General features: G+C 42.1%; 1 protein-coding gene across 1 annotated transcript in view; it reads left to right on the top strand.

Annotated features, from left to right (window-relative positions):
* TTC17 (tetratricopeptide repeat domain 17) overlaps positions 1-18,660 on the top strand; it is a 127,197-nt gene extending 108,537 nt beyond the window's left edge. The window contains exons 23-25 of the mRNA XM_029957439.1: positions 13,886-14,005; positions 15,593-15,736; positions 17,475-18,660. Of these exons, the coding sequence (XP_029813299.1) occupies positions 13,886-14,005; positions 15,593-15,736; positions 17,475-17,606 (396 nt within the window). The 3' untranslated portion in view covers positions 17,607-18,660. The remainder of the gene's footprint in view (positions 1-13,885; positions 14,006-15,592; positions 15,737-17,474) is intronic.
* Positions 18,661-23,673: the final 5,013 nt, after the last annotated feature.

Genomic DNA, 23,673 nt, shown 5'->3' with positions numbered 1-23,673 from the left:
GTAAATAGGTGACAAGAAAAAGTCTTTTTACAGGAATATTCTAACTAGTAAACTAGAAATGATAAAATTAGAATATTATAGTTTTGATGCTCCTAATTAATTTATGGCAGTGATCATCACTGGCTACCCCACAAACAGACGGCATGTGGGTACCATCCGAAGTTCATGTCACCACCTGTGGAATGCTTTGCCCCGTCCCCTCTCCAGTAACTCACATCTGAATCCAGGCAGGCCTCTAACTATCAACTAATGGGAAATACAGGAGGCAAAGGAGCATGTTAGATGGTTCTTTGAGGATACAGTCAGCAGAGTCCAGTCAGTGGGAAGCTACACGATAAATAACCCTATTTCTTCTACAAAAATTTTAAAAATTAGATGAGGATGAACCCTAGAGATCAAAAGAGATTTAAGGAACACATTAACCATTTGCCAGATATGGACTTTATTTAGATTATGACTCAAACTATAACAGCCAAGTGCACTTTTATAAGACAACCAAAGGAAATAGGAATACAAAGCTGCATGTTGACAATCTTAAAAAATAATTTTCAAAAAAAATAAAAAATAAATAAAAAAAATAATTTTCAGTATTTTAGGCAAATCTTATGTTTTAAATGTGAGTTTTATCTTTTAAGAGGTACACACTGAAAAATTTACTGATGAAATTATATGAAGTCTGGGATTTGCTTCAAATTAGTATGATGAAGGTTTAGATGAAATAAGGAGTGGCCATGAGTTGCTAAGCGTTGAAGCTGGCTGATAAGTGCATGGAGAGTCTGTTGTCTTTTGTTTTATTTGAAAGCTTTCATTATAAAACATTTTAGGGGCACGTGGTGGCTTAGTCAGTTAAGCATCCGACTTCAGCTCAGGTTATGATCTCTGGGTTCGTGAGTGCAAGCCCCACGTCAGGCTCCATACTTGCGGTGCAGAGTCCTCTTATCATGCCTTCTCTCCTCTCTCTCTGCCCTCCTGCTTGTGCTTTCTTTCTCTCTCAAAATAAATAAACCTTAAAAAAAACTTTTAAAAATGTTATCTCATATGTGAGCAAACAAATAGCGTATCAGAAATGAGTTTATGTAAGTTTAAAAAAATGGACACATCCTAAACTAAAAATATACTTATTCATTTAGGTCAAATATTCAGTGAGTGAATTAGATGCCATTAAATAACCAGTGAATTGCAAGCTTTGTGTAAGAAATTACCTAAAATATTACAGAGACAGGAAAATAAGTGAATCAACAGATTCAGGAAGTATGCTATAATTCCAAGCTGGATAAATAAAAGACATCCATGCAGAGCTACATTCTATGTAGTAAAACAGCAAACACAAAGATCATCTTACGAGCATACATGTATTTCAGTCAGGATACTGTCAGGAAACTGGAAACGGCATTAGGTAATTCACAAGAGCCAATTTAATTTAGAGAATTGATTACGTTGTTTTGGAAGGGGGAAAAAGAAAAAAGGAACAGAGATACCAACTGCTGGGCCCAACTCCCACCCCTAGAGATGAGAGAAGCAGGCCGACAGCGGGGTTTTCCAAAGTCTAGGGGGTCACAGAAATTCTGGCAAGTGGATCTTCTGCCTCTGAAGAGGGAGCACAGCCTGCCTGTGAAGGGGTGCGGTGAGGCTGGGTCTGTGAGTGCAAAGTGCTGCTGCTAAAATGACACAGTAGCAACAAGCAAACAGGAAGAAAAAACTCCCTTCTCCCTCTTGCCTGCCGATCTCCCAGTGTGCACATCTGCAAACCTAACAAGCCCGCTAGCAAAGGAGAAGCATGGTTTGCAGAGTTCCAGCCGCAGTACCACAAAGCAGCTTATAGAACTTGGGATTTACGTCTGATCACTTAATATGTATCACAGCATGCATGCATGCATGAATTTATTCATTCAAAAAATATGTGGCAAAGCCCTACTGTGTGCCAAACACTTTTTAAGTGCTTGGGATACATCAGTGAAGAACAATTTAGACAAAAATCTCTGCCATACAGAGGAATGATGTTTAAAATGACAGCCTTTTATCATAGCAACTAACTAAGCCAGATGATAGGGCTTTTGTTTGTTTGTTTGTTTGTTTGTTTCTGTATTTATTTTGAGAGAGAAAGACAGTGTGGGGGCGGGGGGCAGACAGAGAGGGAGAGAGAATCCCAAGCAGGCTCTACACCATCAGCATAGAGCCTGACGCGGGGCTCAAACTCCCAAGTCATGACATCATGACCTGAGCCAAAATCAAGAGTTGGACACTTAACTGAATGAGCCTCCCAGGCACCCCTAGATGATAGTTTTGAAAGGATACTGTATCCCCTTAGATTGTATACCTTACAATGACAGAAGAAGAAAGGCATTTCAAAATAAAAAACCGGTAAAACGTTTACTACCAAAAGTCATACCTCAAGGAACTTCTCTATATGAAAGCCAAAGAAGGATTGTCTCAGGCAAAAGAAGATTTGCTAAGCAAATAAAATTATACAGGCATGCAAACCCAGACAGACCTTGTCTTCAGGAAAGAGTAATTTGTGGGATTTTAAGAGAAATGACTAAACTGAAATACTGTACGAAACAGAACATACATTTGCAGAGTCAAGGCGTTCAAAGGCCCTCAGAATGTTGAGGAAGAGTCAGAATATATTGCTTGGACTTTAAGTTAAATACAGTAAAATTTGTGGTTAACTATTAAAAAGAATACACAAATCCCAAGACTGTAGGATAAAATAATGAAGGTAGAAAGGGAGAGCCAAAAAACAAAACAAAACAACAACAACAACAAAAAACTTCAATGCAAGAAATTAACCAAAAAAGGAGGAGAAAAAGAAGCAATAAAGAATCAAAACAAGAGTAACAAAAAATAAGAGCAAACAGAAGCCAAGAAATAAACAAAAACAATCTGTAATGGAACAGTCACAGTAATGTCAGATTGGAAATTTTTTAAAGGAGCCATATGTTTTAATAAGAGCTATACCCAAAATGTAATAGAAATGTTGAAAAAGTGGGAAAAGATATACCAGACACATACTGATCAAAAGTGAGTAGATACATTAATTACCTGAAAAAAATTTTTCAAAACAAAAAATTATTGGGGGCAGAGGAAATGACTCTGTAATGATAAAAGATGTATTTCACTAGAAAGATAATAGTTCTAAACATACCCAATAAAATAACCTCAAAATATATAAAGCAAAAAGATTATCTACTGAAAGAAATTGACAAATACCAACATAAATACCTTTCTCCACTATTGTTGAGCCAATCAGTGTCTGAATCTATATTCATAAAGCGTGTTAATCTGTGGTTTTCTTTGTAATACTTTGTTTGATTTTGTTAATAGGCTAATAGTGACTTTGTATAATGAATTGGGAAGTGCTCCCTTCACCTCATTTTTCCAGAGCAGTTTATAGAGAAGTGGTATTATTTCTTCCTTAAATATTTGATAGAATTCAGCAGTGAAACCATCTGGGCCAGGATTATTTGTGAGAGATTTCTAACAAATTCAATTTCTTTAGTAAGAGTATTCAATTATCTCTCTTGAGTGAATTTTATTAGTTGTGTCCTTAAAGAAATTTGTCCACTTCATCTAAGTTGTTGAATTTATTGGCATAAAGGCATTCATAATATTTTTTTCTCATTTTGTTAATATCTGTAGGATCCGTAGTAATACACTTCTCTTAATTCTGATATTGGTACTTAGTGTCTTTTCTCTTTTTCTTTCCTGATCAGACTGACTAGAAAAATATCAATTTTATTGATCTTCTCAAAGAACCAAGAACTCAAGGTTTTGGAGCCATTGATTTTTCCCTGTTGTTTTTATTTTCTCTTTCATTGGTGTCTGCTCTTTATTATTTCCCGAATTCTGCTTGCTTAGGATTTAATTTGCTGGGTTTTTTAAGTTTCTTTTTTTTTTTAATGTTTTATTTATTTTGATACAAAGAGAGACATGAGAGGGGGAGGGGCAGAGAGAGAGAGAGAAGGAGACACAGAACTGGAAGCAGGCTCCAGGCTCTGAGCTAGCTGTCAGCACAGAGCCTGATGCGGGGCTCGAACCCACGAATGTGAGATCTGACCTGAGCCAAAGCCGGAGGCTTAACTGACTGAGCCACCCAGGCGCCCCTTAAGTTTCTTGATGTGGAAGCTTAGGTGACTGATTTGATTTGCTTTTCTAATGTAGGTGTCTAGTTCTAAAAGTTCCTTCTAAATTCTGCTTTAGCTGCACGTCACAAATTTTGTCATATTTTCATTTTCATTCAGTTTAAAATCGCTTATCATTTTTTTGTAATTTCTTCTCTGATCTGTAAGTTAGAAGTACATTATTTGGGTTTACAACTATTGGGCATTTTCCAGATCTCTTTTTTAAATTGATTTCTAATTTAGTCCCATTGCAGTGAATGAACATAGTTTGTATGACTTAAATTCATTTTAACTTATTTAGGCTTGTTGTTTGACCCAGAATATAATCTCTTGGTAAATGTTCCATTTGCGTCAGAGAAGAATACTACTTTCAGAGTATTCTAGTCAAATTGTATGATAATATTGTTCATGTCTTTATCTTTACTGATCTTTTTGTGTATTTCTTCCATCAGTTATTGAGAAGCATGTTGAAATCTATGACTATAATTCTGAATTTGTTTATCTTCTCTCAGTTTTTGATTCTTGTATTTTTAAGTTCTTTTTTTTTAAGTTTTTTTTAAATTCCAGTTAGTTAATATATTCTGTATTAGTTTTCAGGTGTACAGCGTAGTGATTCAGCACTTCCATGCATCACCTAGAGCTCATTGCAGCAAGTGCCCTCCTTAATCCCCATCACCTTTTTCACCCAGCCACCCCCCTTCCCTCTGGTAACCATCAGTTTGTTCTCTATAGTTCAGAGTCTGTTTCTTAGTTTGCTTCTGTCCCTCTTTTCTTTTCCCTTTGCTCTTTTGTTTTGTTTCTGAAATTCCACATATGACTGAAATCATATGGTATTTGTCTTTCTCTGTCTTATTTTGCTTAGCACAGTATACTGTAGCTCCATCCTTTTTGTTGTGCTCTTTAACATTTATTTATTATTGTGAAAGCAGAACTGAACAGAGTGTTTACATGACTCACTCTTTGCTATCAGAATCAGCTGAATTGTAGACCTTATAGAACAAAGGTCTCACTGTTATTCAACATAGTATTGGAGGTCCTGGCCTCAGTAATCAGACAACACAAAGAAATAAGAGGCATCCAGATTGGCAAGAAGGAAGTCAAACTTTCATTTCACTCTTTGTAGACGACATGATACTCTATATGGAAAACCCAAAAGATTCCACCAAAAAACCAGCTAGAACTGATTTATGAATTCAGCAAAGTTGCAGAATATAAAATCAGGAAATCAGTTGCATTTCTATACACCAATAATGAAACAACAGAAAGAGAAATCGATCCCACTTCTAATTGCACCAAAAACCGTAAAATACCTACAAATAAATTTAACCAAAGAGATGAAAAATCTATACACTAAAAAACTATAGAATGCTTATTAGAAATTGAAAAAACACACACAAAAAAAGAAAAATATTCCATGCTCATGGATTGGAAGAACAAATATTGATAAAATGCCGATACCACCCAAAGCAATCTACATATTCAATGCATTCTCTATCAAAATAACATAAGTGGGGCGCCTGGGTGGCTCAGTCAGTTAAGCATCTGACTTCAGCTTGGGTCATGATCTCACGGCTTTTGAGTTTGAGCCCCATTGAGGGCTCTGCACTAAGGGCCTGGAGCCTGCCTAGGATTCTGTGTCCCTCTCTTGCTCTGCCTTTCACCCACTCATCCTCTCTCTCTCTCTCTCTCACTTAAGAATAAATAAAACATTCACAATTGCATGAAAAACCACAAAATGCCTAGGAATAAACATAACCAAAGATGCAAAAGATCTGTATGATGAAAACTGTAGAAAACTTATGAAAGAAATTGAAGAAGACACAAAGAAATGGAAAAACATTCCATGCTCATGGATCGGAAGAATAAACATTGTTAAAATGTCATTATTACCCAAAGCAATCTACACATGCAATGCAATCCCCATCAAAATTGCACCAGCATTCTTTGCAAAGCTAGAACAAACTATCCTAAAATTCATATGGAACCAAAAAAGACCCCAAATAGCCAAAATAAGATTAAAGAAGAAAAGCAAAATGGGAGGCATCACAATCTCAGACTTTAGCCTCTACTACAAAGCTGTCATTATCAAGACAATATGGTATTGGCACAAAAATAGACAGACCAATGGAATAGAACAGAGAACCCGGAACTGGACCCACAAATGTGTGGCCAATTAATTTTTGACAAAGCAGCAAAGAGTATCTGATGGAAAAAAGATAGCCTTTTTAACAGGTGGTGCTGGGAGAACTGGACAGCAACATGCAGAAGAATGAAACTAGACCACTTTCTTATACCATACACAAAAATAAACTCAGAATGGCTGAAGGACCTGAATGTGAGACAGGAAATCATCAAAACCCTAGAGGAAAAAGCAGGAAACAGCCTCCTTGACCTCAACCGCAGCAATTTCCTCCTCGGCACATCCCCAAAGGCAAGGGAATCAAGAGCAAAAATGGGGGCGCCTGGGTGGCTCAGTCGGTTAAGCCTCCGGCTTCAGCTCAGGTCAGATCTCACATTCGTGGGTTCGAGCCCCGCATCAGGCTCTGTGCTGACGAGTAGCTCAGAGCCTGGAGACTGCTTCCTGTTCTGTGTCTCCTTCTCTCTCTGCCCCTCCCCATCTCATGCTCTGTCTCTCTGTATCAAAAATAAATTTTAAAAAAAGATCAAAAATGAACTATTGGGACCTCATCAAGATAAAAAGTTTCCGCACTGCAAAGGAAGCAATCAAGAGAACTAATAGGCAACCAACGGAATGGGAAAAGATAGTTGCAAATGACATATCAGATCAAGGGCGAGTATCCAAAATCTACAAGGAACTCACCAAACTCCACACCCAAAAAATGAATAATCCAGTGAAGAAATAGGTAGAAGACACGGATAGACACTTCTCCAAAGAGGATATCCAGATGACCAACAGACACCTGAAACAATGCTCAGCATCACTCATCATCAGGGAAATACAAATCAAAACCACACTGAGATACCACCTCATGCCAGTCAGAGTGGCTAAAATGAACAAATCAAGAGACTATAGATGCTGGCGAGGATGTGGAGAAACGGGCACCCTCCTACACTGTTGGTGGGAATGAAAACTGGTGTAGCCGCTCTGGAAAAAAGTGTGGAGATTCCTCAAAAAACTATCAATAGAACTCCCCTATGACCCAGCAATACCACTGCTGGGGATTTACCCAAGGGATACAGAAGTGCTGATACATAGGGGCACATGTACCCCAATGTTCATAGCGGTACTTTCAACAATAGTCAAATCCTGCAAAGAGCCTAAATGTCCATCAACTGACGAATGGATCAAGAAGATATGGTTTATATATACAGTGGAATAAATACTATATGGCAATGAGAAAGAATGAAAACTGGCCATTTGTAGCAACATGGATGGACTTCAAGGGTGTCATGCTAAGTGAAATAAGTCAGTTGGAGAAGGACAGACACCATATGTTTTCACACATAGGTCTAACAGGAGAAACCTAATAGAGGACCATGGGGAGGGGAAGGGGGAAAAAGAGGGAGAGGGAAGGAGGCAAATCATGAGAGACTCTTGAATATTGAAAACAAACTAAGGGCTGAAGGGGGAGGGGGACGGGAAGGGGGGTATGGTCATGGAGGAGGGCATTTGGGGGGAAGAGCACTGGGTATTATATGGAAACCAATTTGACAATAAACTATTAAAAATAATAAATTAAACCTCAAAAAAAGATGAATAGTAATGGGGGAATTATTTTAAATAATTCTTTGAAAGCCTAAATGTCCATCACCTGATGAATGGATCAAGAAGATGTGGTATATATATACAATGGAATACTACATGGCAATGAGAAGAAATGAAATCTGGCCGTTTGTAGCAAAATGGATGGACCTAGAGGGAGTCATGCTAAGCGAAATAAGTCAGGCAGAGAAGGACAGATACCATATGTTGTCACTCATAGGTCTAACAGGAGAAACCTAACAGGGAACCATGGGAAGGGAAAAGTTGGGGGAAAGAATTGGGGAGAGGGAGGGAGGCAAATCATGAGAGACTTTTGAATGCTGAGCACAAACTGAGGGCTGAAGAGGGAGGGGGAAGGGGAAGGGGGTGATGGTCATAGAGAGGGGCACTTGTGGGTAAGAGCACTGGGTGTTATATGGAAACCAACTTGGTAATAAACTATATTTAAAAAAGTAAAAAAATAAAATAAAATAAAATAATTTTTTGAAATTAGGAAAGAGAATGCCCACCATCACCACTCTTTTTCAAACTTGTATCACAAGTCCTAGCGGGACACCTGGGTGGCTCAGTCAGTTAAGCGTCAGACTTCAGCTAAGGTCATGATCTCATGGTTCGTGAGTTCAGGCCTGCATTCGGGCTCTGTGCTGACAGCTCAGAGCCTGAAGCCTGCTTCAAATTCCATGTCTCTCTCTCTCTCTCTCTCTCTCTCTCTCTCTCTCTCTCTCTCTCTCTCTCTCTCTCTCAAAAATAAATAATAATTTTATAAAGTAAAAAACTAAAGTCCTAGCAGGTACAGTAAATCAAGAAAAAGAAATTAATGGGATAAATATTAGGAAGACAAAACCAAAATCTTAATCAGAAATGATGTGATTATCTACATAGCAAACCCAGAAGAATCTACAGACATATTTTTAGAAATAACTTTCTTGGGGTGCCTGGGTGGCTCAGTCGGTTAAGCTTCCAACTTCGGCTCAGGTCCGATCTCACGTTCCTGGGTTCGAGCCCCGCGTCGGGCTCTGTGCTGACAGCTAGCTCAGAGCCTGGAGCCTGCTTTCGGTTCTGTGTCTCCTTCTCTCTCTGCCCCTCCCCCTCTCATGCTCTGTCTCTCTCTGTATCAAAAATAAATAAAACATTAAAAAAATTTTTTTAAAGAAATAAATTTTTTATCAAGGTGGCTGCCTATAAAGTCAATAAAAATAAATTGCATTTCTACACAGCAGCACGAAGTATTAGAAAACATAATTTTCAAAATGTATTTCCATTGTTACAAAAATATAAACTTCCCAGTAATAAATCTAACAAAAATTTGTATGCCCTGTCTGCACAAAGTGATAAAACTTTATTGAAAGGCATTTTAAAAGACCTAAATAAGCAGAGAGATATATAATGTTCATGGATAAGACAACAGACATCATAAACATGTCAGTTTTCCCCAATTTGATTTATAGAGTCAATGCTGTTATAATCAAAATACCAACAAGCTTTCTTTTTATGGCACTTGAAAAGCAGACCTTTATATTTAGACAGAGGGGTAAAGGAATAGACATGACACTCAAAAATATAAGGTGGTGAGAATTGCCTTACCTTTATGAAAAATTATAAAACAAGACATTATGCCATGTGCTCAAGGATGGACAGAAATAATGACCAGGAGGGACTAAATAGAAAGCCCAGAAGCTGACTCTGACACACGTGGGACTGTGGAAGATCCGTCGGGAGAGAGGGAGTTTTGCGGGAAGCTGTGTTGGTACAGTGCTGAGCTAATTCCATCCTCCTCTCACCACTTAACAAAGGAATTCCACATGAATTAAGGACTTGAGTATCACGAACGGAACTTTAAAAATTAGTAAAATGTGGGAGATGATCTTTCCGGCCTTGGAATATAAAGTGATTTCTTAAGATATAAAAGCACTAACTAGAAAAGGAAATATGGATAAGTTCAACTACATTTAAAGTTTACATTTTTTAAAATTAAAGGCATTTTTTAAATTAGAAACCAGAGTGAGAGAAAAACATGTTTAACATATTCAACCTACAAAGACTGATATGCAAAACACATAAATAAATCGATGAGAAAAAGAAATAAAATACAAAGATACATAAGATATTAACAGGCATTTCACTGAAAAAAGATGTATACGGCCAATAAACAACAAGAAACAATTTTCAGCCTCATTAATGGTCAGGAAATGCAAACTAAGACCACAGTTAGATGCTATTTTACCCTTACTGATGATATCAACAATTAGAAAGGATCTAAAGCACGAAGCGCTCTGAAGCATTGCTGGATGGGATTATATATCGTCATAACACCTTTAGGGAACAATTTCACATTCTCTTGTTGTGTTGGACATTTGCATACCTTGTGAACCAGCAATCCTACTCCTGGATATCTGCTCTACACTGGAGAAACTGCACGTTTATTTGCAACAGGAAACTTAAAAACAGGAAGTAACTCAGAACCCTCATCTACAGAAAATGGATAAGTACATTCTAGTACATTTAATGGACATATAATCATGTAGCAAGGCAATTGAACGAGCTACAAGCTACACACCACATGGATGAATTTTAGAAATAGTGTTGAGTAAAAACTTCAAGTCCCAGAAGACTCCTTACAGTATTATACCACGGTTATAATACACAGGAAGAAGCACACTCAATATTAAATATTGTTGAAGCATATATATGTGTGTGTGTGTGTGTGTGTGTGTGTGTGTGTGTGTGTGTGTGAGCGATGGGACAGTGTTTAAAATAAAACAGCAATGAAACAGCAATGAAATAACAAGCCCAGCACGTAGGATAGTGTGTGCCTCTGGAGAAAAGGCAAGAGGGTGGAACACGGGAGGCACACACAGGAAGATGCAAGTTCATTCTTCACCAGGGTGGCAGCTTCTGGGATATTCACTATTTTATGCTTTATAGTATAAGTGTATACTTTTATATAATTACTATGTATACATCTAATTACATAAATATGTTCTTTTGTATGTGTGGAATATTGCCATTAAAGAAAGATAATTTTAGTTTTTTTAAAAAAAGAATTCTTTCGAGAAGCCAGTCAATGAGACCAAATCACTAAGAGGGTAGAATAACTTAGGCAGCTTCAGATTTCTCTGCGGCGGCCATCCAAGCCAAGAAGCAACAGAGCAATGCTCACACATTATTCAAGGGAAGAAGGGGCCGTGGTTTTGTATCCAACCAGCTGTCCTTCATGTATGAAGGCTGCAGACAGGAAGTTTTGATCACGTATGATTCTATTCACTTGCTAGGGTGACCATAACAAAGCACCACAGACTGGGTTCCCCCTCTCACATCCCTGGAGGCCACAAGTCCCGGATCCAAGTGCTGACAGGGTCAGTTTCCTCTGAGGCCTCCCCGCTTGACTGCAGACGGCTCGCCTCTTGCTGCCCCTGCACAGGCTCATCCCCCTGTGCACACGCCCCTGACGTATCTCTTCCTCTTCTGTAAATCCTTCATAGAAACCCAGTGGTGGTAGTTTAAGGCCTCACACTGACGGCCTCGTTTTAATTTCATTACCTCCTTAAAGATCTCAGTTATATTCTGAGGTATGAGAGGTTGAGATTTCAGCTTACGAATTTTGGTGGAGCACAATTCAGCCCATAACAATCACAAAGAATATTGTTCCCATCTCCCCTATGACCCAGCAGTAGCACTGCTAGGAATTTACCCAAGGGAAAGGGACAGAAGTGCTGATGCACTGGGCCGCATGTACCCCAGTGTGGGTAGCATGCACTTTCAGCAAAGCCAAATTCTGGAAAGAGCCTAAATGTCCATCAACTGACGAATGGATCAAGAAGATGTGGTTTATATATACAATGGAATAAGTACTACATGGCAATGAGAAAGAATGAAAAATGGCTCGAGGGTGTTATGCTAAGTGAAATAAGTCAGGCAGAGAAGGACAGACACCATACATTTTCACTTGTAAGTGTAAGAGGAGAAACTTAACAGAGGACCATGGGGGAGAGGAAGGGGAAAAAATAGTTAAGGAGAGGGAGGGAGGCAAACCATAAGAGACTCTTAAATACTGAGAACAAACTGCGGGTTGATGGGGGTGGGGGAGAGGGGAAAACGGGTGATGAGCATGAAGGAGGGCATTTGTTGGGATGAGCACTGGGTGTTATATGGAAACCAACTTGACAATAAACTACAAAAGAAAAATTTAAAAACCTTGTACAAAAGCAAAAAGAAAAAATATTGTTCCCATCAACAGTATTGGGCTGAACCTCAGCCAACCACAAGATGCTTGGGGGAAACCATGCAAAAGTAATGTCAATTAACGAATGTATTTAACTGCAGAACCAATAGGAAAACAAACGTGGGAAGTAGGGTGATAGAACAGAATATAAATCCTTTGTGCCCTGACAACGAGGAATGATAAAATTACCAAAAAATTAGACTGGAAGAAAGAAATAAGGTAGAAAGCAGGGTGAGTTTTCTGATTGCTTCATCTGTATTGGCTGAGAGTCCATCCATCAAAAGGAAAATCCAAAATTAGACCTACGTTAAGTAGTGAAATTTTGTATATGGTAAAGGTAGCATCTTAGTGCAGGAAGAGGGATGAATTATTCACTAAGTATTATTGGGACAACTTAGTAGCCATCTGGGAAAAAATAAAATTGAAGCCATAGTTTTTCTTTTACACCAAGTTAAATTTCAAGTGAATCAAGAGTTAAATGTGAAAAAACTATAAACGTTCTGGTGGAAAAACCTGGTAAAATTTCTTGATAATCTGAGACCTTCTCAGCAGCAACTGAAAATCCAGAAACCATCTAAATTAGTAAGCTGAGCTATGTAGAAATCAAAATCTATATCACAAAAAGCACCATAGGTCCAAAAGTGGACTTCGGAAGAGGAGGGAATGTATCTAATTCTTATCACAGGCAGGGAACTAATCTCCCTAATATATAAATAGCTTTTTCAAATAGATAAGATAAAGACCTCATAGAAAAATTAACAAACTGTGAGAACAGCTACTTCACAGAAAGGAAATACAAAGGGCTGTCAAACATGAAAGGATGGTCAGTCCCACTCATAAGAAAGGAAATGCAGATTTATACCACATTCTCTACCTCTCAAAGCATCTAAGAGTTTAATAACAGACTATGGTGAGGCTATAACTAAACAGGGACACATATTTCTGGTGACTGATTAAATTGTTACAATCGTATGGAGGACAATGTAATGATGTCTATCAAAATGACGTTTATTCCTTGTCCACATCTGGAAATGTATCCTACAATGCATAGGCACAAAAGCAAAACTACGCCTAAGGTTATTTTTGCAGTGATGTTTGTAATAGTGAAAACACTGGGGGAGAGAGGAGTATTCATTCATAAGGATCCAGTTAAATAAATAATGGAATATGCATACAATGAAATAATAATGCAGCTGATAGTAAAGGAATGCAGAGGCTTTCCGTACACTGATGTAGAGAGAACTCCAAGGTGTATTGTTTAGTGAAGAAAGCAAAGTGCAAGTGAATGTTGTTACCTCTTACATAAGTAATATGTGACCTCATATAAAAAGGTGGGAGTATCGGCCTGTATTCATATTTGCTTGTATAAAGTAAAGAAGTCCTAGAAAGTTACATAGGAAACCAAAAATAGTGTTTGCTTACATACAATAGAGACAAGAATGAGAGGTTGACTTTTCACTGTATAACTTTGCATACTTTCTGAAATATCTCAGTGAGTTACCTGTTCAAAAAGTTAAGTAAATTAAAATCCAAAAGATCATGGGCATGAAACATAGTTCTGCTATTTAGTAGTTGAACAGATTTGGACAAGACTGTCTCATTGAGCCATAGTTTTCTTGTCTATTAGAGGCTGTAATATCAGTATCAAGCTCGTAGGATTGCTATTAGGGTTAATGAGGATGCTCATAAGGTATGTGGCCGCCTCCAGCACCTAGTAAATGCTCAGTGGTCATGAATGCATGTTACTGTTCTTAGTCTTGGTGATAAATTCGTATGTTGTTTAAGAGACATCAGCTTCAGCTGACCATTCCGTTGTAGAACCAGACGTCCTGGGTCCTTTCCAGCATGGCAGCCCTCTACTGGAGAGTGAAAGGCCAAGGGAAGAAGGCGATCGACTGCCTCCGCCAGGCCCTCCACTATGCTCCACACCAGATGAAGGTGAGCGGGACCCAGAAGGTGCACATTTCTGTCTCTCGGTCCTTTCCATTGTTTATTCTGAGGTTTCAACCAGCCCTCCTCACGCTTAGCCAGTAAGAAAATGGCAGAATAGCATAAACTGGAAGAACCTATGACCCCACTTATGCTACCACAGGCCTGGACGCTGTCCCCACCACCGTGCCTTCCTGCCTCAGCAAATGGGAACATGGGGGAAGGGTTTCAGGATCACTGGAAGCCATTCTTCGATTCAGAGCCACCCAGCATACCGCCTACTGGCCTAGGCAGCCTGCCACCCTGCACGTCATTCCGGGTTTAGCTCACCCCCAGAGGCCTGGAGGCCTGTTGCCCTTGTTTTGCTTCGACTGCTGACCTAAGGTTGCCTCCAGACACGGAAACCGAGGCAATTTCCATCCCTTCTTATATATTGGCCAGTTCCTAGTCTCTGCCTGACTTTACCTTTTCCACAAAAACGAAAACTTTAAGCAGCCCTGCCAACTCAGCGTAACATCAGTCTTTTCAAAAATGCCAGTTATAGTTACGATGGCTGAGAATGTTCGGCTTCTTAACAGCATATTTGTATCCACATATGCTGAGTTCTGCGGTGATCTCCACGTCTCCTACTTCCTGAAGACGCGGCTCATGTCTTCATGAGTGCTGGAAGGAGCTCCCCTCTCCTGCCGGGCGCTGTCGCGTTCCCAGCACAGCCAGGCCCCTTGCTAGCTTTGTGAGCTTGTGCAGGCTCTGCGCTCTGCAAGTGTCCAGTAAGGACAGAGGGGTCCCCCCTGCCTGTGTCTTCCATATACCCTGTAGAACTCCAGACAGCGTGCTTCAGGTAGTATTGCCTGGGTAACACATTTAAAGGACATAAATATTTGTGATGATAAAAATGTTGCTATTTGTTCAACCTATCATTCTGCGCTCTGTACTGCTAGACAGCGGCAAAGGCCAACGCTCTAGGTCAGGGGTCAGAGAATGTTTTCCATGAAGGGCCGCATGGTAAGAAATGTAGGCTGTGTAGGCCAGACAGCCTCTGTTGTTGCCACTCAGTTCTGCCCTGGTAGCCTAAAACAGCCACAGGAACACGTCAAAGAACGGGAATGGTTACATTCCAATGACAGCTTACAGAATCAGGCAGCCAGCTAGACTCGGCCTGTAGGCCAGAGTTCGCCAGCCCCGGCTTCAAGCAGGTGATGCTGCGGACTCCACAGAAGGCACTTTGACTCTGACGGCATGACTCGGAGTGTGTGGCCTATGGACAAGTGTCAGTCCGTGAACTATTGATTACCAATCTGCAACAAGACAGGAGCCTATCCCAGAATGTAAACCCCCAACTTCACTAAGCAAATTGTCTACTCGGTGGACCTTTCTGCTTTGCGTTCTGAGCCCAGACTCTCCTAATGAAAGGAGCGATGCCTTGGTTCATCTCTCACAGACCAGTAGCAAACAGAAGACCAGCAGGTTCTGTTTCATTACTCAGTCATTACCCAGGGAAAACCTACTGCATAATTTATGTATGATCAGGACAACTAGGAATGAAAGCTCAAAAACCAGTATCTTTCCTTTCTCGCCCTTTTCCTCCTGTTCCAGGATGTGCCCCTGATTAGCCTGGCTAATGTCCTGCACAACGCGAAGCTCTGGAACGATGCGGTCATAGTAGCCACCATGGCCGTAGAGATCGCGCCGCACTTTGCTGTGAACCACTTCACACTGGGCAACGTCTACGTGGCGATGGTGAGACTGGTAGTGGGGGCAGAGCGTACCAACTCTGCCCCTCTCTCCTGGGCACACCTTTGATTGCAAAACTTCCTTGACTATCCGTGTCCTCCAGTTTCCTGTACATTTGGTGTTGGAAATTGCTAGGTCTACCAAAGGTGTATTTCATGGGTAAACAGTCTGTGCATTAAAAATATAGTACATGAGGGACACCAGGTGGCTCAGTCGGCTAAGCCTCTGACTCTTGATTTTAGCTTGGGTCCTGATTTCATGGTTCATGAGTTCAAGCCCCTCATTGGGCTCTGTCTGCCCTCCCCCATTCTCATTCTCTCTCTCTCTCTCTGGCAAATAAACATTAAAAAAAAAGAAGATAAGAATATAGTACATGAAAGTCACCTAAGTATTTGCACTGTGTAGCTCCTCATGAATCTTCTGGATCTGTCATCTTTTCCAGGAAAACTTACCTAACACTCATATGGACATAAACCCTCGTGCTCTTTTGCTTTCAGGTTGGGCCAGGTACCTATCATTGCACTCATGATGCCCTGTGCGTGTTTTCTTGCCATATTTGCACCTTGTTTGTAACCCTTTCTAAGTACCTGTCTCTCCCGCTGGCCGAGGAGCTCCTTGGAGAAGAGACTCCTCTTCATCTTTCCGTTCCCAGCACTTCACAGGGTTTGGCACATACCAGGTCTCATCAAATGTTTAATGAATGCTGGAGTGCCATTTAATGAATGTGGGATCCCATTTACAGGGAAAATACCAAAGCGCCATCATCCAGAGCCCTATTCTGGCCAGAAGCAGGGACCAACTTCAGAACTTAAGATCCCAGGGGTCCCCTAGAAGCTGTCACAGCTGAATTTAACATGAGGATCAGGCAAGGCACTTTCATGTAAAGCTGGGTGTCCCACATGGAGCTGTTCCCAAGGTTCCCTCAATAAAGCCTAATAGTTTTGTGTGTCATCGTTGACTTGAAAGGCAGCAAGTATAATTTGGCCAGGTAGGTATTGCTGAGTGTGCAGATTTCCCTCTCTGCTTCTTAAAAATCAAAGAATCTATTTTTGTCCCCGTAAATGTGAAATTTGCTACTATGAATGAGAAATTCTGCCTCTCTCATTTGCCTCGGAGGCATCACTTAACCAATCGGATTGGACTCTTCGCGGAGACTAGCGGACTACGTAAACGATTAACTCCTTCCATGTGGCAGCGATCACTTCCACACGGTGCTCAGAGTTTTAAACGTGAGGGAGAACAAAAAGGCTGTTGCAAAATTTACCATACCTGACTTTACTTCTGTCTCTCTAGCTGTAGTAAAAAAAAAAACTCAGGCAGATGCATAAGGAGCATTTGCCAGGCATATTTCTTGAGGTTTCTGTGAGGATTAAATGGAGGGATTTCATAAAGCGCCCGGCACAGGGCCCGGCACAGGACAGGTACTCAGGAATGTCGGCTCTCACGGCTCTCACGGTTACCTCCCGGGTGGCTCCCACTTTGGGTCAGACCATTGTAAAGGTGATCTCCCCTTCCCCTTTGGCTCCTGGGTTCTGCCTTCATTTTCTCTGTGACGTTATACCTTGGGGGTGGAGGTAGTTGTGTCCTTCCAGACCTCAGAGTTTTCCTCAGGTGTAGACCGGTGGAGAAAACACAGCGGGATTGTGACTTGGCACAGAGATGCTTCTCAGGAAGAAACCAGGGATGACGCGTATTTAGCTGGGTGGCTGTATCTGTCTCACGTCTGTCCCTTTGCCTCTCACAGGAAGAGTTCGAAAAAGCCCTGGTGTGGTATGAATCGACACTGAAGCTGCAGCCCGAGTTTGTTCCGGCCAAGAACCGAATCCAGACCATCCAGTGTCACTTAATGTTGAAGAAGGGACGGCGCTCTCCGTAGTGCATCCCGCCTCCCCCCGCATTCTCCCTCCCTCCCCCCCCTCTCTCCTCTCTCCTTATGCTCTAAAAAAAAAAGAATAAGAAAAGAAACCAATCATTGTCAGTATCTACTTTTAATGACGTGTGTGAGAATAACTGAGTAAGACTTACACAGGACTTTTACATACGTGGGAATCGGTTTGGTTTTGTTTTTAAGTTCCTTCTTTCCCCCCAGCCAACCTCCGCAACACAGATTTCTCAGAAGGAAAATGCAGCCGAAAGATATCGTGTAAATACTGAGCCAAGATGTTCCTGGAGCTACGCTCTGTCTCTAAAACCTCGATGCCTTTAGGGCTCTCCTCAGTGGTCCAGCCAGCCCCCTCCTCTCCCGGCAGCAGCAGAAGACAAAACCGCGTTGCACATTCTCTGCTTCCTGTCGTCGTCGTAGCCTCTGTTGTCCGTGGAAATGCAAAAGCCCATCGGTGCCAGTGAGAAGCAACGTCGTGCACTCTCCCCACTAGATCCATGCTGTCCTCGGTCATGTCCAGTCCATGCTGCTATGTTACAAACTCTCAGAGGTCGTTTGCAGGGGAGGAAGGGGAAATGATTTTTAAAACAAAATATTTACAACAACAAAAACTCTTAGGATCACCTGACCTTTGTGATGTTATTTATGTTGGGGGGAGGGGGGCTGAGCGGGGGAGATCAGCAATGTACAACATCTATATCGTTTGTACTTTAATTACAAATCACAAGGAAACCAATAAGTTGAAATCCTATATAACAGGTTTATATATATAGAATATGTATATTTGAAGCCCTCTACAGACCGAGTCTATGTTTTACTAATTCTTTGTTCACTGTGTTACCCATCTTTGAATAAGGTGTGAGTGTGTGCTCCCTTCTCCGAGGCCTTCAAACTTAGCTCCTCTGGAGAGAGCAACGCGCCAAGGTTGAGTGTTTCCGTACAATGCTTTTACCTCTGGTCCCAGGAGAATCAGAAACTCCAGACATTTCGGAATCTTCAAGGGCACATACTGAGAACAAAAATAAAAGTTGTTTATGAGCAAAATAGATTTGTAGTGTGTTTTTTCCTTCAAAACCAGACTAATGTGGACAACTCTGAAGCCAGTGATAACTCTGGATCTGATCCTCTCAAGTCCTGGGGCGTCTTTATCCTCCTTTCCACAACAGCAAGGTGAGGGGAGACACAGTCCATCACGAGGTTTTGTGGTTGATGGACTTGTTAGCATTTGACCGGGAAAGATGCACAATCAGCAAGTTCAGAGTTGGGTATATAATTGACCTTCCCGGGAAAGGAAGAATAGCCTAAGTCACAGTCACATCCCCTCAGGTGAGCGCTGATCCTGAAGTTCATGCATGTGAGCATCATGGAGAGCTTGGGCGAGGGTCCTGTTGGGGATAGGCACACATTACGCAGCCAATGAGTGTCAGCTCTTCTGGTTGGCAGAGGTCCTCAGGCCTGCTACCAAATCTTTTCCCAGTTCTAGAAATAAATGATGCTTCCTTCACGTTAAGAGTTGATCCATTTCTGGACCCTGATCCAAAAGCATGGCTGCTTCCTGGGGTGCCTATGGGGTTCAGTCAGTTAAGCATCCAACTCTTGGTTTTGGCTCAGATCATGATCTCACGGTTCATGAGCTCAAGCCCCACATTGGGCTCTGTGCTGACAGCATGGAGCCTGCTTAGGATTCTCTCTCTCCCCTCTCTGCCCTTCCCTCCCTCACTCACTCTCTTAAATAAACTTACAAAATTTTAAAAAAAGAAAAGCCTGACTGCTTCCAACAGTGATTCCTAGCTGGAAGGTGAGGAGCTTGCCCCTTGAGAGCACTTAATAGAAGTGCCACCGGAAGAAATTTGTATCGTTCTGTTTTTCACTTTGGTGGGTTTCTTCCATTCTGTCTTCCAATCCACTGACACTTCAGCTCTATCTAGTCTACTGTTTATCCATTGAGATTTTTATTGCAATAATATTTTTCACTCTTAGGATTTCTCGGTGGTTCTTATATCTGCCTGCTCATGTGGATGCTAGTCTTTCTTTTAATGACTTGAACATTTTCAGTATTCTTTTCAAATCGCACTATGATTTCTTGTTCATCAGGAATGAATTCTGTTTGTTGGGCATGCGGACTGTTGACCTCGTAATGCTTGAATTCCCTGGTGCTCAGTCTGTACATCTCTGCTCTCCTCTGTGTTCTTTCCCCGTCCTTAGTGATCTCATCCAGTTACGTGGTTTCAGATTCTGTCTCTGTGCTTGTGACCTCCACATTCATACCTCGGGCATAGCTGCCCTCTATCAGCCCCAAACTCATTTATCCAACTGTCTACTTCGTATCTTCATGTGGTCCAAAACAATTCCTTTTCCTTCCCAAGGATTCTTTTTAACTTTGGTTTTCCTGAGTTTCCTGCTTCCAATTAATCAGGTCAAAAAAAAAATCCTGTTAAAACACAAGTCAATTCCGTCATTTCTCTGCTTAAAACCTGCGACTTGCAAGGACATATAAAACCTTACCTCTCCTCCCTCCAAAACCAAAACAAAATAGGGCTCACCTGTCTGGCTTCATCTATTATTCTCCCTCTTACTTCCTCCCCTTCCGCCAAACTAGCCTCCTGACTGTGTTTTGAAACTTCCCACCTCAGGACATCTGCATTCTGCATCTGCTGTTTGCTTTCTCTGAAATGCTCCTCCCCAAAACCCACTTGCCTGCGCCTCCTCACCACCTCTGCGGGGCTTCCCTGACCATAAGATTTGACACTGTGGCCCGGCCACCACAGTGTCCTAACCCCCTTCCCTGCCTTACTATCTCCAAAATGTGAGTCATTCTTGAGTCTACCAGCGTATTTATTGTCACTCGCCTCTAAATGGAAGCTCTAATGGCAAAGTTTTTATCTGTTTTGTGCCCTGGTGTATTTCCAGCCCCTGCTACACAGTAGGTATCCAGAGAAAACTGTTGGGTGAATTCATTCATGAGCGGTGCTGGACTTCCTCATGTATTTTCTACTTTTTGTCCTTCAGCAGGAGTGAACATCTGAGGTAATCCCACAAGCACCTGGGCTCGAGGACGCCTGCCTATAAAGGAAGTTTTTGAGGTGGTCTCTCTTGGGATCTCTACAAGGTGAAACACATTTGGGTGTAACTTTCTGTGGGGGTTCCGTACTGTATGGAGGGTGAATTAGGGCCCCACCTTCCCACAGGCAGGCGACTGAGGGTCCTAATATTTTACCTAGTGGACAGGTCTCATCCCTGGCTCCTGGCCTTACATAGACCCAGTTACATCTCTCGGTTGTCCACGAGTCCTGATTTCTGTCCTGATGTGGAGCCTGTGACCACAGTTTCTCAGGCCTTGTGGGCTGTTACAGTGAGTTCCTACCCTGCTGCTTGCACGTGGGGATTGCTCTTCCTTGACTTTGCATTAGCTCAATATTTAAAATACTGCGTGTGTTGACGTTGAGGGGAAGGGATTCCAGTGTGCGTGCTCCATGTGTGTTCATGACTGGAGGTTTGGAGAGGCCGGTTCTATACCACATATGACCTTTCCCCCCAAGAAATCTGAAACCTTCCCCTGGGGAACACGGGTCTTTGTGTGAGAAGCATACTGACACGCATGAATTATAGTCTTCATAAGGGCTCAGATGGAAAAAGACAGTCAGACCCACTGGCTTCAGAGCATTCCTGATTCTGTGTAGAGTTTACTTCCTCCAGAGTTAGGCCATGGCCTCTAACCCCAAAGTCTCTGCAGGGGCCTATTCCAGAAAGCCCAGCTACTCTGAAAATGCCCCGCTCCTTGGGGAAAGTCCTCCTTATCATGTGGAAACAAGCCCAGGCCCTTTAGGAAATAAGGCCCAGCCAGACCCTTACGATGTTAGCTTTATTAAAATGGCAGATGGGAGCCTGGGGCTTCTCCATTAAGGCATCTCCAGGAGTTTTGAGAATGTGTCCAGAGTCATTCTCAGCAGCCATTTTCTCTATAGTCAGGTGTCTTGGGGTAAGGCTAGTAAGAACCAGGGGCCCCACGGAAAAGGACCAGGCCAACTTCTGCCCATTACTCTCCAAATCCTGCAGGTGGCAGCTGGACACCAGGCTGAGCTTCTGAGAACCAAACTTGGTAACTAAGGAGCAGACTACATGGCGTTCCAAGTGCAGAGATGTTCACAATCCAGGAAGCTTCCAGCCACTGGCTGTACAGGACGAAGAGGCAGAAGGGAGGTGTCTACTGACCGACATTCACATTTATAAGGTATAATGGAATGCAGTTACAAATCCAATTCCTCATGTTAGAGAATGTCATCAAAAACAGGTGACCACCAAGGGACCCAGGACCTGCATCCAGACACTCTGAGGCTCCTCACCCACTCCCCTGTCCTTGGAACCTGGTTTCTGCTTGCCTTTCCCTCTCACAGAGGCTCTTCCTGGGACCAGTGAGCTAGCCCAGAACATTCTCGTGGCAAAGGCAGAAGCACTAGAGAACAAGGCCAATCCTGGGAGCACCTTCGCATGTACTAATATCCATTGTCCAGGGACAGGAATTACAGCCTGGCATTCAGTGGGAGAGTGCTGCGAAGTCACATGACAATGGCCATGGGCACAGGGAGGATGTGTGGAGGAGAAGCCATTAACATAATCAACCACAGCCTTCTAAGTTTTGCGTTTCCTGGCCCCTTGTCTGATCTCTGCTGTGACCCTTTAATCACATTCTCCCTTCTCTGTATTTATATTTCTATCATCTCCTCTACTATACTTCAAGCTTCTTAAGAGATTTTACTTACCGTAGCACTTTGAACATGGTAGATGGGAAGTGCTCAGTAATATTTATTGCACGGCGGGTGAGTCTCCTTTATGGGCAGTGCTAGTCCTTCTAGTGTTTCCCTGGACAGTGGATGTTAGCACATGTAACACAACAGGGTCTCCCCCCTTTCTCTACCAGGAGCACCTATCTTGTTTACCTAGGGTCTAGAGTAGGCAGTGATAAATATCCCTTTTTTTAATGTTTATTTATCTATTTTGAGAGAGAGAGAGAGAGAGAGAGAGAGAGCGCAAGCACACAAGTGGGAGAGGGCCAGAGAGAGAAGGAGAAAGAATCCCAATCAGGCTGTCAGCACAGAGTCTGACTCAGGACTCGACCCCACAAACTTTGTGAGATCATAACCTGAGCCGAAACCAAGAGTCGGATGCTTAACCAACTGAACCACCCAGGTGCCCCAATAAATTTCTCTTGAATGCTGTGTGAATGATGGCACATTCTTGGCCACCACAACTCTTCTGTTCTCTGACTGCCTCTACACAGTCTTTGGCCCTTTATCTCACCTTCTGGGTATTGCTAATCTGTTATGCTTACGATGCATCATTATAGAGTCACATTGCTGAGTTTTTCCTGACCTAGCAGACCCTCCAAAGTAGTCATCTCGAAAGACTAGATAGCTTCACATACTCTTTCCCCACTCTGCGTTTGGAGGGAAATTTCAGCAACTCCTGCAGTAATGCTGTCATGTTCACTTGAATACTCTTGAGGGTGACAAATCTTTGCCTTGTTAAGGCGGATGGCATTTTTGGAAAGGGCTGACAGTCATCTGGATCCGGAGCCAGTGACTGCAGTGGGTGATCAAGCTGGGTCATTGTAGGGGACAAAAGCCAGATGTGGTCAGGGAGGAATGAGCCTGACTCTTCCATAGTCATAAAGCTATCCCTGAGGACAGCCAGAAGGAACCCCAGGAGGAAGAAGACAGTATCATCTGAGCACGCCTACCTCCTGACAGGGTGACTATTTTGAAGGGGCCCATACATCACTGAATGAGAAAGTTCTGGTCTCATTTACTTTAGCTGTGGTTCTTGTTCCTGGTAATCCTTTGAAAAGCTGATGAAAGCTCTGGACCCTCTCCAGGAAAAGGCTCAGGAGTCCCTGTTTTGCATATAATTTGCAGGCCGGTGGACCCTCCTGAGCTGCTCCCAGTCTCGCAGGTAACGTCTGTCTGGAATGAACACACTAACTAGGGCGACGGGCACTACAGAGCTCTGAGTGTGTTTTTCTTAGTTCCTTCATTTCTGCCCACACACCCCACGAGCCCAGCCC

This window comes from Suricata suricatta, chromosome 11 (assembly GCF_006229205.1).
Source record: "Suricata suricatta isolate VVHF042 chromosome 11, meerkat_22Aug2017_6uvM2_HiC, whole genome shotgun sequence".
In the NCBI taxonomy this organism is placed as follows: domain Eukaryota; kingdom Metazoa; phylum Chordata; class Mammalia; order Carnivora; family Herpestidae; genus Suricata; species Suricata suricatta.
Note: the sequence above shows the minus strand (reverse complement) of the source record. Positions and strands in the feature narration are given on the sequence as shown.